Source organism: Colletotrichum higginsianum, chromosome 2 (assembly GCF_001672515.1).
Source record: "Colletotrichum higginsianum IMI 349063 chromosome 2, whole genome shotgun sequence".
Classification (NCBI taxonomy): Eukaryota; Fungi; Ascomycota; class Sordariomycetes; order Glomerellales; family Glomerellaceae; genus Colletotrichum; species Colletotrichum higginsianum.
In genome coordinates this window covers 4842138-4855736 of record NC_030955.1, presented here as the reverse complement: position 1 = coordinate 4855736, position 13599 = coordinate 4842138, and the positions used below count along the sequence as shown (strand labels likewise).

Sequence of the window (13599 nt, the reverse complement as noted above, 5' to 3'; positions counted from 1 at the left end):
TGTGTATCAATGAGAACCGAAAACGACGCCGTGTTACGCCTTTGCCTATACCCACTGTTGGGAGTCTATATAACGTATTGAACCAGACTGCCTTAAACCGCTTTTTCACCTTTTTTCTTTTTGCATTTCCCTGAACTCCTGGGTATCACGAAAACCCGAACCGGTTCGTTAAACGTACCACGTCACTTCCTGATCATTATCCTTCACTGTGCTGCTCGAGTCCTGCCGGCCCGATCTCGGCTGCGGCGCCATCTCCAGACTCTCGAGGTTGCCAGGCTCCGTGGCGCGGCGGGAGAGCGAACGCGGACGGCCGAGGGCCTCTTCCGCCTGCCCCGCCGGCCCGGGAACCGCATTCGCATGAGACTCGGGCTCGAGCTCGCGGGGTTCCGGCCTCCCGCCGAAGGACCGTTGAGGCTCTATGACGCCCCCGTCGGCGTCCGCCGTAGTAGAGCCCAGCACGCACCGCCCGCCCAGGTAGGACGACGAGAACCTCCGCGACCCTGTCGACTTGGATACCGACTTTTGGGGTTGGTTCGCGTCGGGGGCAATCTCGTTGCTGTCCCTCCGCGATTCCAGGTGCGGGCTCATCGGATGCGAGGCCTTGACGACCTTGGCGATGAGCTCCGCCATGCCCATCTCGATATGCAGCTTCAGAAGGTAGGCGAGAGGGTGAAATTGTGCGTAACTAGACGGGTCGGTTAGGTCTTCGAAGTCATGGTAGGTGCCTTGGCTACTACACCTACATTAATGTGTTTGGAAGGGACATGAGTCCTATCAGAATTATCTAATAGACGACGAGATGAGTCGGCAATCCTGCAAAAGGAGGGCGGGACAGTAGCAGACGTACATCGAGCGACATGGAGATCGCTATCATGGCCAGGTTGAATCGGAAGAGCGCCGTGTACTTTGTCAGGCCGCTGGCGATCAGCCGCGACTTGACGAGGTAGATGAAGGTCAGGTTGAGGCCGGCGTCGACGATGAGGAATATCCCCTTCTCGATGCGGTCCCAGATCTCGTTGATGTGGATGTAGGTCTTGCTGATCTGGAGCCGCGCGGGTATCCAGATGCAGAAGACGCTGATATTGACGGCGAGGAGGACGGCGAAGACGCCCCATTTCAGCCGCGTCGCGTGGGCGGGGATCGGCATCAGGATCGCGATTCGGTTGATTATGATTTGCATCAGGCATTGGACCTGTTTCTTCCGAGTCAGTCGCCGTGGAACAGGGCTGTCGGGCTCTGTGGGTGGTTTTTTTTTTTGTTGGGTTTTCTGAGAGAGAGCTGCTTACTTGGATGCTCCAGAGAACGACTTACGTCGACACATTGAATATCAGCTTAGTCTCTTCCCCATCGGCAGCTGGGAAAATGCTTGTGATACTTACGCAGTAAGAAGAAATACTCGAAGCTGGAAGGGATTGGGGGGCGGTCGTGTTAGTTGTCGTTCCGGCCCTAGCAGCCACACGCCGCAACGCGCGTGGGAAGAACATACCTTGGCCCGATGAGAGCCGTCAGATAGCACCACGAAACGATGCCGATGACGATGCTGGCCATCCACTCCGCCCAGATGAGCCATACGTATGTGTTGATCCGGTGGGTCCTCTTCCAGTTGGCCTTGCTCTGCCGGTATCCCTTGACGCCGCTCCAGAGCCCGACGCCGAGCGTGAAGCCCCAGAACATGCTGGCGATGTTCTGCTCCTCGTTGGTCGGCGTGGACGCCTCGTACCACGGCGGCACCAGCGTTCCGGCCATCGAGATGCCGGACGTTCGATTCTCCTCGGACGATCGCGTAGGACTCGACTATGGCGGTTCGCCCTCATCCCCGGCGGCAAGACGGGGAGAAGGAGGAAGAAGAGAGGAGTACGAGGGGAGGGGAGGAAGGGTTGGAAGAGACTTCCGACAAAAGACTTTGGGTTGTTAACGCTGGCAATATGAAGAGCCGTTTCTGCCCATTGACCGCCGCTCATCGGAACTTCCAACAACCGGACCAGTCGAGATGGCGAATAGCAGACGAAAGAAACGGGAGCGGCGAATGGGGGGGAGGGGGGAAGGGCAACACGGGGGGAGACTTTATTCTAGAGATTGGTGTGAATGGAGCGTTACAACTGCGCAGTGACGCCTAAGAACTGGTACTAACCCCGACTTGGGAACGTCAGCGCAGAGGCCCGGCTTCTTAATCGTTGGACCCTGCAGGCGTCAAACATGCGGTCTTCAGCCCGGCCGTTGAACCGCTCTCCCCAAGGTTCGTCGTAAGGTTCTTCTTTGTACGCTAACTGTTGGCGGCAGTTGAAAGCGACGTTCTGCTCCCTTGCAGCCCGGGGCAGTCGTCACACTACAGTTCTCCTCAGGGGAGGGGAGGGGAGGTTTGCCACACCATTCGCGAGAGGGTGTCTAGCGATGATCTCCGAACACTTGCACGGGGGCCCCCTGACGACGCAGTACATCGTATGGGGTTCTGCCGCGAAGAACAAGGCACGGTCTGGAAGTTGGTAATGGCGTGGAGACCACGACCGAGAGCTGTTTGACGGCGCGGAGTTCGGACTGGAGGTCGGTTTTGACCGGCGCTGCCACTAGCGCTCAGCTTGCCAAACAGTCACAACTTCAATTTTCTCTTCAGGGAGTGGTCTTGGAATGGCTTAGTAGTGACCTCGGCTTCGAGCCCAAGAGGCCGGTATTCACGGCGTCTCCCAAGACGACAACCAGCCCCCCCGGGAAAGGCGGACGTCTTTGGAACAGATTTTCAACGGCGGAGGCGAGACCCCCGCCTTTCCCCGAGGAGAAGTATTAGACTTCGATGCCGCAGGAACGTGCGTCACTACAATCGAGATCAGCACGAGGGTGTGGAAGCCATTTGGTGCTGGCATGCGAGTCAGGGACGGTTTTCTGTTGTCGTCATTGGGGACCCAGCCGTAGGGCCAGAGGAGCCGAAGGAGTTCGTTGCAAAAGCTGCCGGCCGGCTCCTGCTGTGCCCCCCTCCATGAGACGCCGTTCGAGTCGGAAGCACACCGAGACCGAAGATCGTCCGGAAAAGCTTCGTCGCCTGTTTCGCGTTATCTCGTTTCGGCGGCGGCCCGCTGTACGCGGCCCCGACACACACCGGGACAGCTTCAGTTGAGCAGCAGCAATGAGCTGTTCGCTGTTCATGACTCAGCTCTGGACAGAATCGACCATGGTGGAACGTCATGCTTTGCCGGGGACCAGAGCCATAAAAGGTAGGTTCAAGCTTAGCATGTTTCGTTGAGTTTCCTGGTGAGTCAGCCCGCAGCTTGGGGGCCATAAGATTAAGCGTAGAGAAAAGAAAACAACGGAACGACTCGTCTTGCGGTACAAGCTCCTTTCTTACTGGCCGGTTGTTGCTGTGTAGCTTTGAAGAGTGACATGCGGTACCAGACCCTTCAACTCAACCAACGGCAGCATAAAGCTGCATCATCAGAGACACATCGCCAAGCAGCATGTGAATTTGTTCTCTCGCGAGCTGGATCAAGGGCCCACACGTGGAACTGAAGACATGCCCTCTGTCTCTTATTGGTTCGCACTTATGAACTCTTGTTTGGTAGAACCATAACATCCGCATCTTAAGCAGCATTAGCGACCAACGGCTATTGGTTCGTAACCGATGTTTTTTTCTCTTTCCCCTCTCATATTCAATTAGCTCCGGGCTGCGCGGGTGAACCATCCGCGGCCTAGGCCTAGACAATGGAAAATTGTTTGTCGCCGCAGCAATTGTGGCATCTCATGTTGGTTGTTCCTGTCCGGTGCCCCATGAGCCTTAGACCTTCCGCAACTGGCATAGAACATGCGCCTAACACTGCAAAGCAGCATGGTTTAATTCGTCGGGGCGCCGGATTCCCGCCTCGACCCTTGCCGTATTGTGATCCCGCCCGCAGAACGCAAGGCACACATGCAGACTATTATGCCGTTGGAAGTCGATAACTTGACATGGCCTCAGGCACAGGAACGTCCGAGGACTCTTAAGAAGAGAGGGGGGAGCACCCGGTTACTCCTCAATCAATACCGAAGAACTCATCGTTCACTTCTCGAGGACTCGACTTTTCCCCCAGAAGCCCTGTTCTTGCCGGCGACTGTATTCCCGACCTTCTCGACATGGCGACAAACGCTCCTACAACGGCAAACGGCCAGGCTCCCACCAGCGTTGACACGGGTCCTACTGTGGGTGCAATCGTCGCTGTGAGTAGCAGAAATTCCAGAATCGATTCCATTTGACATCAACGAGATGTCTTTGCCCGTTTTGGGGCTGATTATAGATCTTGCGTAGGCCCCCATCAACGCCGTCGAAGATGGAGACGATGACGGCTTCACAGACACCGGGAGGTGAGTTCAAGTTTGGCCAAACAGTGGCAAAAAACGCTCATCGTACAATACAGTGTCACCACGTCTTCGACCGCATCATTGACCGAAAGTGTCACCGAGTATCGCCGTCTCCACGGGCGCACTTATACGCAGAAGACGGACTATTGGGGCCCAAACGATGAGAAGCAAAACGAAGCCCTCGATCTGAAGTAAGTTGGACCTGCAGTTCCCCTACACTGCCTTAGAGTAGGGAGTGACCTGATCCGAGTCCTTCTTATTCAATCGTGTCTAACGACGGGACAGCCATTATTGGCAGACGCTGTTTCTTGAAGACAAGCTGTTCCTAGCCCCAATCGGAAACAAATCTCACGTAAGTATTCTGGTCACAACCTCTGGAGTCATTTGGCCGTTGAAGTGCTGGAAACTCATCGTTCCCACAGAAAGTCCTCGACCTCGGCACAGGAACCGGCATATGGGCCATGTAAGTCTTTCTTTGGCGAGGAATTCCCTTTGCATGCGACTAACAGAATTGATAGTGATTTCGCGGATGAATTCCCCTCCGCCGACGTCACAGGCGTTGATATATCACCAATCCAGCCTTCCTGGACCCCTCCGAACTGCAAATTCCAGATTGACGATATTGAACGGCCTTGGACATGGCCAGTCGAGTTCTTCGACTTCATCCATGTTCGTAACCTCGAGGGAAGCGTCTCGGATTGGCCGAGGATGTATGAGCAGGCTTTCGAACATCTTCAGCCTGGTGGTTGGTTCGAGATCAAAGAGTTCGACTTCCAAATCCACTCTCAGAAGTTCGGCGATTCTCTCGATAAAGACCACATCTTCACGAGATGGGCTGACGTTATGTTCCCGGCATTGGAACGCCTTGGCAAGACCGGAAAACAAACGCGCAACCACGGCATAGCGGACGCTCTGGGAGCGGCTGGGTTTGTCGACATTGTGGAGAAGAGCTGGCCGGTCCCTGTCGGACCGTGGCCCGCGGACCCTGTGCTGAGGGAAGTCGGCATTTGCAACCTCGAGTACCTCAACCAGTCCCTTGAAGGGTTCGGAACTTTCCTGCTCAAGGAGATCATGGGATGGGAGTACGCCGAGATTTTAGTGTTCATGAGCGAGGCGCGAAAGGCCATGAGGGACTCCTCGCTTCAACCGTACTACAAACTGTAAGTTGACCCTCTCGGCTACTCATGCCATATCAGATGTGAGATCACACTACTAACTTGAGTCAGGCATGTCGTCTACGCACGGAAACCGGAGGCGTCTGAGGGAACCGAAGAGCAGGCGGGTACTGCAACGGAGGCTGACTCCTAAGTTTTTCTGGACAGGAGCTTGACACGTGCTTGGTAGCAAATGGTTTTCCCTGTGGCGGTATAGCATGATAGCAATTGACCTGGCCGTCCTTTAAGCTATATAGGGAGCTAAACTGGAGTTTTCGCCGATGGAAACGAAGGGCGACTTGCGTAATTTCGCTACGTCATGGCCATCATAGCGAAAGCAACTTGGGTCATCCTATGGCTATGCAAGTCTGAAGGAGTTTATGAATGTTGTTACATGCAAGACACATGCTAGGGTCTCGAGCTTGCGTTTCTTTGTTCCAGATATCGTGCCCCTGAACGACAGTGTTGATGTCTGTCTATATGGAAGTTGCATTTGCTTTATGACAGTTTTAAATACTTCGACATGTACCATGAACTTTCTACATTGCCTCAATTGCTCTTGATATTCGAAAGTTATACGAGAAGGATTGCATGATATCCCCGCCAATTGCCGGTAGCTTGCAGTCCAAGGCAACATTTTCTCGTATTCACCATTGCCGGCTCTTCAACCCATTTTTAACTGTCGCAATTGCCGTAATGTGCCGTCGCTTACGGCCACCGGGTCCTGTTGCTAGAACACCGTTCTTGAAAAACGCCCATAGATTGACCTCATGAACTACGGTTAGTGGTACAAGATAGCGCAGACAGGTACAATCATGTCCAAAAACCAGCAAAGGCTATTTCGGACCTAAACTGGGCTTTCATGCGTTGCAGCCCTGATCTAGAAGTAGCTCACTGGATTCATGAGCCACACGGAGAGTCGATCACTGATGAATGGGGATCTTATGGCAGGGGCCCCTGTCTAGACCATCAATTTTCTGCTCCGTGGAGAGAATGACGGCAAGGAAGTCCGAGCGAACCACTCACCGCAGGGAGTCCTTTGGTGGCATGTTTCCAGGCTTGAATCAACAAGATATTGCAATTTCTGATAGATCGAATACTTAATAGCCGAAAGCCGACCCAAACAGTCGTTGAAAACTCATTCGATTCAACTCAACCAACTCTTTAAAAACCACGAAGCGTCTATCCTCCACCCCCAAGCGAACCATGCAGCTCTCTACCATCCTCGCAGCCTCTCTTGTGGCCGTTGCCCACGCTATCCTGCCCACGATCAATCTGGGATCTATCGGTTACCCTCACGGTAGTCGGTTTGTCGCCTGGTCCCCCTTCACCCCCACCACGACGCAGGAGCTGGTCGAAGTCTGCGACAAGCGCGGCGCGATCAAGGGCACGGCGACATGGACCGAGATCCGGGTCTACGAGACCTACGTCTTTGACCCCATCTGTCGCAACCCTTTCAACATCACCGACGACGCCACCAACACCACCTACCGCAACCTCGAGCTGGCATGCGTGGATGACAACGTCCCCCTTTACGCCATGCCGGAAGTCACTGCTGTTGTCGACCGGACTACGAACAAGACCGTTGAGACGTGCGTTCCTGTTTTGAAGGACGGCAAGGAGTTTCGCAGTCTGTGCAGTGGCAGCATCGTCTCGATGAGTTTTGGTTGGGTCTGTTCTGCTTAGCTGGAATTTTGGAACGGTAGAGCGCCAAAGCCCAGGTCATGCCATCCTATCTACAAGACTGATCGACAAACCTATGAGTTGGTAGCATCCAACAGCATGGAACAGAGAGATTTCTTTTCTTTCCGTTCCTAGCATGGGGAAAATGTTTAATTACCGACATCCAGTCGAATTTAGCTACGTAGAATAAAATTTAAGCTGGTAAAATTTCTCCTCAGTCTTGGGCAAATTGAATCGAAGAACACAATCGATCCCATGACAAGAGTCGATTATTGGAACGGGCACATCCTACACTAATTCCTGACTTACACACAAATGACTTAAAAAGCAGTCTAGCTAGTACTGCAAATGTTGAATGTGCAATTCATAATTATAAAAGCCGAACTACTACTAAAATTACTACCGAAAGTAACAATGCAAAATATAAACTTAAACTTTAACGCGTTGGTGATATGTTAAGTAGCTGATATGCACAATTATTCTTAGGAGTTTGTCAACTAAATCTAGATTAACGGCCATGAAACCACGGGTCGTTATCCATAGTGAGTACCCATCACAAACATTGTATCCACACTCAAGTGGGCTCGAGGCGTTGTGGCAGAGTGGTCTAATGCGCAAGACTAGAAATCTTGTTCCTTCGGGAGCGTCTGTTCGAATCAGGCCAACGTCGATCGTTCCTTTTGTTAAAAGCGCATCCCCTTTTGGTTCCTAATTATGCCTGTAGTTAGACGCGTATGCGCAAGAGCTTTGTTCCCTCTACGCTCAAGTCTTTGTGAGGCTACGCAAGTATGCTACGCTGGCGATCTTGACTTTGCTAACAAGACAAATCAGCCTGTTATTCAAACGAGCCACAAAGTCTACACAGCGAATAGAAGATAAGCAAGCGCCCACATCCGACTGACTTCACTGGCGACGAAGCTACCCCCCCTGATCTCTGAAGAGGGGTAACAAGGATGTGCTTTTTGCAAGCCAATCGACAGTGGATAAGAGTGACAATCTGCTGGTTGTTGGCGCATCTAGGTGGCACAGCACCAACGGGAGCGATTGGTGACTTTCCTCGCTCGCAAGCAGTAGGCTAGACCAGAATTGAGCAAGATGCAGGGTGCAGGAGATGAGTACAAAAGGTTAGAGTGCGGCGGGCCTCCCGTCTTCAAAGGCAACCTGTCCACTTGCTTTTGTTCTTCAACCTCAACTCAGTGCCGGTCCTTGATAGGTTTCCTTGCCTTGCAACCAACTCGGAGGCGTCTTCACGCATTTAGATCAAGCTTCGACACCACTTCTGGTAGGCGGTTCCACAATGGCCGAGACCACAGCCAGCCGACTCGACTCCCCTGCCGCGGCGGAAACAACTGAAGGGCACAGTTCAAACCCGCCAGTTGCCTCGGCTGCCTCGCCCGCAGCCGGTTCCTCTACAGCTGCGGAAACCACCGCAGCGCAGCCTTCGGATCCACCAGCTGCCTCGCCCAACGCCAGCACCCCAGGAGCTGCCGCAAACAACACGGTCCTAGAGGTAGACGAGGGAGAAACCGTATGTTCCGGCATGCTGAGATCACTTCTTGCTTCGTGTCGCCTCTAACCCATACATTCATGTCAAGACCGACGGCGCCTCGACAATTGACGAACGAATGTAGGCAAGCCCGTCGTCTCAGGATCGTCCATCCCACGTTACTGACACCGTGCAACTGTAAAGCACAAACTATACCGCCTCGTTGTCTTCTAGCGTCGTTGACTATCCAGTAGAGTACGGAAGACGCTATCATGCGTTTCGACCGGGATGTAGGTTCCAGCATTGCTTCTGATGGCATTGTGGGCGCGGCCGCAGGACTAACCTGTGAAGCTTATATAATGCCGAATGATGAGTTTGAAGCGGAGAGACTTGATATGGCCCACGCCATGATGGTTCGGGCTATCGGGAACAGACTCTTTCTCGCTCCAATCGAGAAGGGCAAGGTCCATGAAATCCTCGACATAGGCACAGGCACCGGAATCTGTAAGCCTTGTTGACCGTTCAAAGTTAGAAGCCCGCAGTCTCGCTGACAAACATACTTATAGGGGCTGTCGAGATGGGAGACATCTTTGAGAATGCCGAGGTCACTGGCATCGACTTGAGCGCCATCCAGCCATCCTGGTCAGTTAAATTAGCCTGCTGCCTTTCTTCTGTCGAATTTTGACTGACTCTCTGATACAGGGTGCCCTCCAATGTCAGGTTTGAGATTGACGACGTTGAAAGCCCGTGGCTTCATGAGCAAAAGTTCGACTTCATTTTTTGCAGATTCATGGCTGCCGCCATTGCGGATTGGCCGAAGCTGGTTAAGAACATCTTTGAGTACGATACTCTCTTTCCCTTGCTGTCAAACGTCATTGATACCCATTTCCTTGCCGATGACGGCGATGTCAGGGGAGCTCTGGAAAAACACTGACGTTCAATCGCAGCCACCTAAACCCGGGCGGATGGGCAGAGTTCCACGAGATGGACCCGGAGATTTACTCAGATGACGGGACATACACCGAAAAACATGCGACCTGGGCTTGGAACCAGACCTTCCTGAAGACTATGAGAGACATCGGACGTGACCCTTGTCCCGGACCCCAACTTGAGGGATGGGTTAGGGAGAGAGGGTTTGAAAACGTATACCACCAGGCATACAAGGCTCCCCTTGGACCTTGGCCAAAGGAGGCTTATTACAAAGATCTAGGCATCATCAACTTGGCACAAATGCTCGATGGCTTAGAGGGCTTCACCTTGAGGGTGTTTTGCGGAGTGCTCGATCGGACTCAGGAGGAGGTCCTGGTCGAGACCGCGGGCGTGCGCAAAGAGATGAAGGAGGGTGCCTATCACGGCATCTATGACCTGTGAGTACTGAAACCATTGCCTCTGTGCTCCGAGATTGGAACTTGCTGACCTTGAATGCAGTCATGTGGTCTATGGACAGAAGCCCCTTGCGGTGGCCGAGGCCGAGACTTCTCATGCCAACGCCTGATTTCGAGGACTTGTTAGTTTCCGTCGCTTGGATCGCATTTTTTATCGTCATTCTCAACAGAGCTCTCGTGACAGACCCACAGTATGTTTAGAAGAAGAAGGTTATTGGGCTTCGCAACATTTATAAAAGGCATTGTGCGTTCTGATGTCGTGAAAACGTCCTCCGTTGAGCTTTGTTCTCCGATATGATATCGTCATAGCGTTTTCTCCCCTACTTCCCCTCTCAACAATGAGTCAAGTATGTCCAATGGAGCACTCATTGGGAATAGCCTGAGCTGGTCACAAAGCCTTGTTTCGAATGGCACGCCTCTCGGTAATGATGGTAAATTCAGTCTATTCCTGTTTATCAAGTCATCTCCTACACAGAACTCAGAAAACTTGGCCGGTTGATTACTATAAGTGCTGGTAGGCCTGGGGCGTCACAATGCGATGGGAGGGAAACGCTCATCTGTTGGACACGGAACAAGTCAACTTACTCGCGCGCCATCCTCTCATGACATTTCCATACATCGAAGGGGTAAAAGATTATGGGTGTCGTGGAGCATACCGTTCTCTGTCACTGGACGCTGGTCACTTGATGAAAACAAGCTCAGCGCACACCTACAACTGGGCCAAGTGAACAAGAAGAAACCAAAGTTACATGAGGGACGTCACCATGAGACACAAAACCAGCCCTGTGAAGAGAGAAAACATGGACACTCCGAAAACGCCAGCCGAGCCCCGTCTGTCCCCGAAAGCTTCAGGTTGGCGGCTGCCCTCCGCGATTTGGTTGGCACGAACGCATCGGAAGACAGTGTAGTTGGACCGCACCTCTCCGTCGTCGTACTTGTAAAGCAACATTACGGGGAAGACGTTCGTGACGGCATGGTCGTAGGCCGCCAGCTCCTCCGAACCATCCGTGTAGAGGCCCCAGTTGCGGCCGATGCCGTAGGTGGACTTGTTGGCTCTAAGCACCATACTCGCTGTTGCAAACGGGTCAGCTGAGAAGGATTCATGGCCGTCAAGACTCAGAGAGCGTCTACGTGTGCCCTACCTGTGACGGCGAAAGAGGGTGCTAACGCGTGGCAGCCTTCGGGCGTTTTGTAGGAGGCAGGCCTGTTGCACAAGCCTCCCGAAAGCGTTTCTCTCACGTACGCGATGCAACTCTCAGGGATGACGCCGTTGCAGGAACCGTCGGCGTTTTGTTGAAATTTCTCCATGTCGTCTGATGACCAGCGGTTCCCCCACCACATACATGAGCATACGTCGTAGTGCTCGGTAGCGTTGACCGTTTGGTACGTTCCTGAGAAGGCGTTATCCGGTACTTTGAGATTCAGTTCCCGGATATTGAACCTGGACTCCGACTCGGTGATGGTGATGTTCGTTGCGACGGCGATGTCGATGGTCCACCCGTTGCCTCGACCGTACTCATCCGAAGGTGGGTCCCGCAATGGTTTGGTCACGTCGACACCGTGGATCGGCCATGATCCTGTCGCATTTGGATGTCTCATGGCGTCATCTATGGATTTGTTGGTGTCGTTGTTATTGTCGCGACGTTGGACTTTGGCTGACAGCATGTCAGGGCAATGGTCGACCTCAGCCCCGACGTGCTCACAGAAAGTCAGGGCCAGGAGGCAGGCCGGAAAAAAAGCTCTGAGAGAGCAACATGGCGCGGATAGTGGTGTCAAAAGACAATCGGTCTTGGATTGGAAGGTGTCGAGTTGTGAAAGCGAACTGTCAAGATTGCAAAAGGGGGAGGCCGAGTCTTTCGTGACCAAGTCCTCGATGGGATCTAATCTTTGCATCTTTTAATCAAGAGCCATGAGCGGCTGCCTAACTGTTTGCCTGAAAGAATAAAATGACGCCCGTCCGTGGGTTATTTGGGTGGCTGTGAATCAAGGAACGCCCTCTGTTCGCAGGGCTCTCAGCAGGGCTCTCAGCAGAAATCGGCAACTTGGCAACCAAGCCGAAATAGGCGCCATCACTTTCATGCCGCTGGTTGGACCGAGCTGTTCCCTGAGAGTGATCATCCGTGGGTAGCAAACCGGGCAACAAACTGTTGCGATGCCACGCATATTTTGCAGAACGCTCAGCAGCGGCAGCCTGCCCGGTCGTGTCGCACCCGGCGAACTTCCCGTCGTCACACATCCCATCAAGAGAGTGAAGGACGTAGAGAGGGTTATTGTGAGGACATAGTTCAATACCCCGTACAGTTATGATATCGATACCTAGTGTGATGGGCATTGGGAAGAGTGGAACTGCGACCAATTGCTGCGCTGCAATTGTGACTTGTCAGGGGCAACTTTGGCCCGCAACATACCTACCTACCTTAGTACCTAGCTATGGACTATAAACAACGGGGGGTTTTGGCCCCAAAACGTGTTGTTGGGGTACATCTCTCACCAGCCAAGAAAATCGGCGCCAGCCAGGGACATGCTGAACCGCCTTGAAAAAAAAAAAGAGTTTAAATCGCTTGACCCGATACCGTCATCAAAAGGTTTCAAGACCCCAGAAAGTGTAACCGGTTGAGGATAATTGATACCCACCCACGTTAAGTCTGGAACACAAGCTCTCGGGAGTGGTTTACCTTCCTGCAACCCCGGGTTTGGGGTTCTTCAGCTGTTCATCCTCGGCTGGATTGTTGGATACCGTTGATGGTGGCGCATGCCGTTCGGGCCACGCCGTCCCGGACTTCATAGCTTGCCGCTTTGCGCACGGGGTTGGCGGCGGCCGCACGGTCTACCTCCGGGCAACATCCCGCTGATCGACTCCGGGGTCGCCCCGTGGAGGGCTCATGGTAACCCCACCCATGATCCGCACGGTCACCGTCGCCAGGTTGTTGGGGACGAGATATCGCCCTCTACTCCACCTCCACATGCACACCCAACAGCCTATCAGCCACTCGCTGGGGTTTGCTCACCAGCATGCTCAAGCTTGTCCAATGGATGACGATAGTACCGTGCATTCATCAAGCGTTCCGATTAGCTTGAGTGGGCATTTCCGGTTCAGTGGCACAGACTAGAAATGCACGGTACTCTCAGCTTAACGAGGGGAAGGGGGGGGCTAATTCCAGATTCGACAGATTCAGTGCCGGAAGAAGGCGTAGGCAGCATTAATGGAACCACACCAGCTTGTACCTCCCTAACGCGGCCAGACATGCTTTGGTCCATCAGAACGGCGTGGAAATTGTACAATGGGGAGTCGTTGCTTAGTCCAAGGCCGTGGAAAAGGTCTCGAGACAGGGGTGCGTCAGTCAGCGGCCGGTTGGCTAAACATTCAATGCACATGGAAGAGGCCGGTATTTCTCGATTTCGGGCATCAAGTTGACACAAAACGTTGTTGGTTTGCCTATCTTGTTCAGCCCGGTCTCGCTGCACTTACAACGGACGACAACAACCGCCCTCCGTAATGGATAAGAACGCCCTATCCGTACCGTCCGTGTCACTGCCAGAAAGTTCTTGGACTATTCAGTCATTCATC

The 13599-nt window shown here is 53.2% G+C and overlaps 5 protein-coding genes across 5 annotated transcripts; 3 read left to right on the top strand and 2 right to left on the bottom strand.

Moving 5' to 3' along the window:
* Positions 1-168: 168 nt before the first annotated feature.
* Positions 169-1746, bottom strand: CH63R_03163 (uncharacterized protein; the record flags this gene model as incomplete). The annotated part of the gene is made up of 5 exons (XM_018298138.1): positions 169-685; positions 744-784; positions 848-1236; positions 1380-1402; positions 1487-1746. The coding sequence occupies 5 exons, from the start codon at positions 1744-1746 to the stop codon at positions 169-171; spliced, it is 1230 nt and encodes a 409-aa protein (XP_018162954.1).
* A 2352-nt stretch (positions 1747-4098) lies between these two features.
* On the top strand, positions 4099-5631 carry CH63R_03162 (UMTA protein; the record flags this gene model as incomplete). The annotated part of the gene is made up of 7 exons (XM_018298137.1): positions 4099-4182; positions 4271-4326; positions 4380-4514; positions 4609-4675; positions 4746-4786; positions 4842-5483; positions 5550-5631. The coding sequence occupies 7 exons, from the start codon at positions 4099-4101 to the stop codon at positions 5629-5631; spliced, it is 1107 nt and encodes a 368-aa protein (XP_018162953.1).
* A 1052-nt stretch (positions 5632-6683) lies between these two features.
* CH63R_03161 (uncharacterized protein) lies at positions 6684-7163 on the top strand (the record flags this gene model as incomplete). The annotated part of the gene is made up of 1 exon (XM_018298136.1): positions 6684-7163. The coding sequence occupies one exon, from the start codon at positions 6684-6686 to the stop codon at positions 7161-7163; it is 480 nt and encodes a 159-aa protein (XP_018162952.1).
* Positions 7164-9005: 1842 nt separating this feature from the next.
* Positions 9006-10141, top strand: CH63R_03160 (UMTA methyltransferase; the record flags this gene model as incomplete). The annotated part of the gene is made up of 5 exons (XM_018298135.1): positions 9006-9150; positions 9213-9288; positions 9349-9486; positions 9594-10013; positions 10075-10141. The coding sequence occupies 5 exons, from the start codon at positions 9006-9008 to the stop codon at positions 10139-10141; spliced, it is 846 nt and encodes a 281-aa protein (XP_018162951.1).
* Positions 10142-10776: 635 nt separating this feature from the next.
* CH63R_03159 (uncharacterized protein) lies at positions 10777-11696 on the bottom strand (the record flags this gene model as incomplete). Its single annotated transcript, XM_018298134.1, has 2 exons — positions 10777-11102; positions 11174-11696. 2 exons carry the CDS (start codon positions 11694-11696, stop codon positions 10777-10779), a joined length of 849 nt encoding a protein of 282 aa, XP_018162950.1.
* Between the last annotated feature and the right edge of the window lie 1903 nt (positions 11697-13599).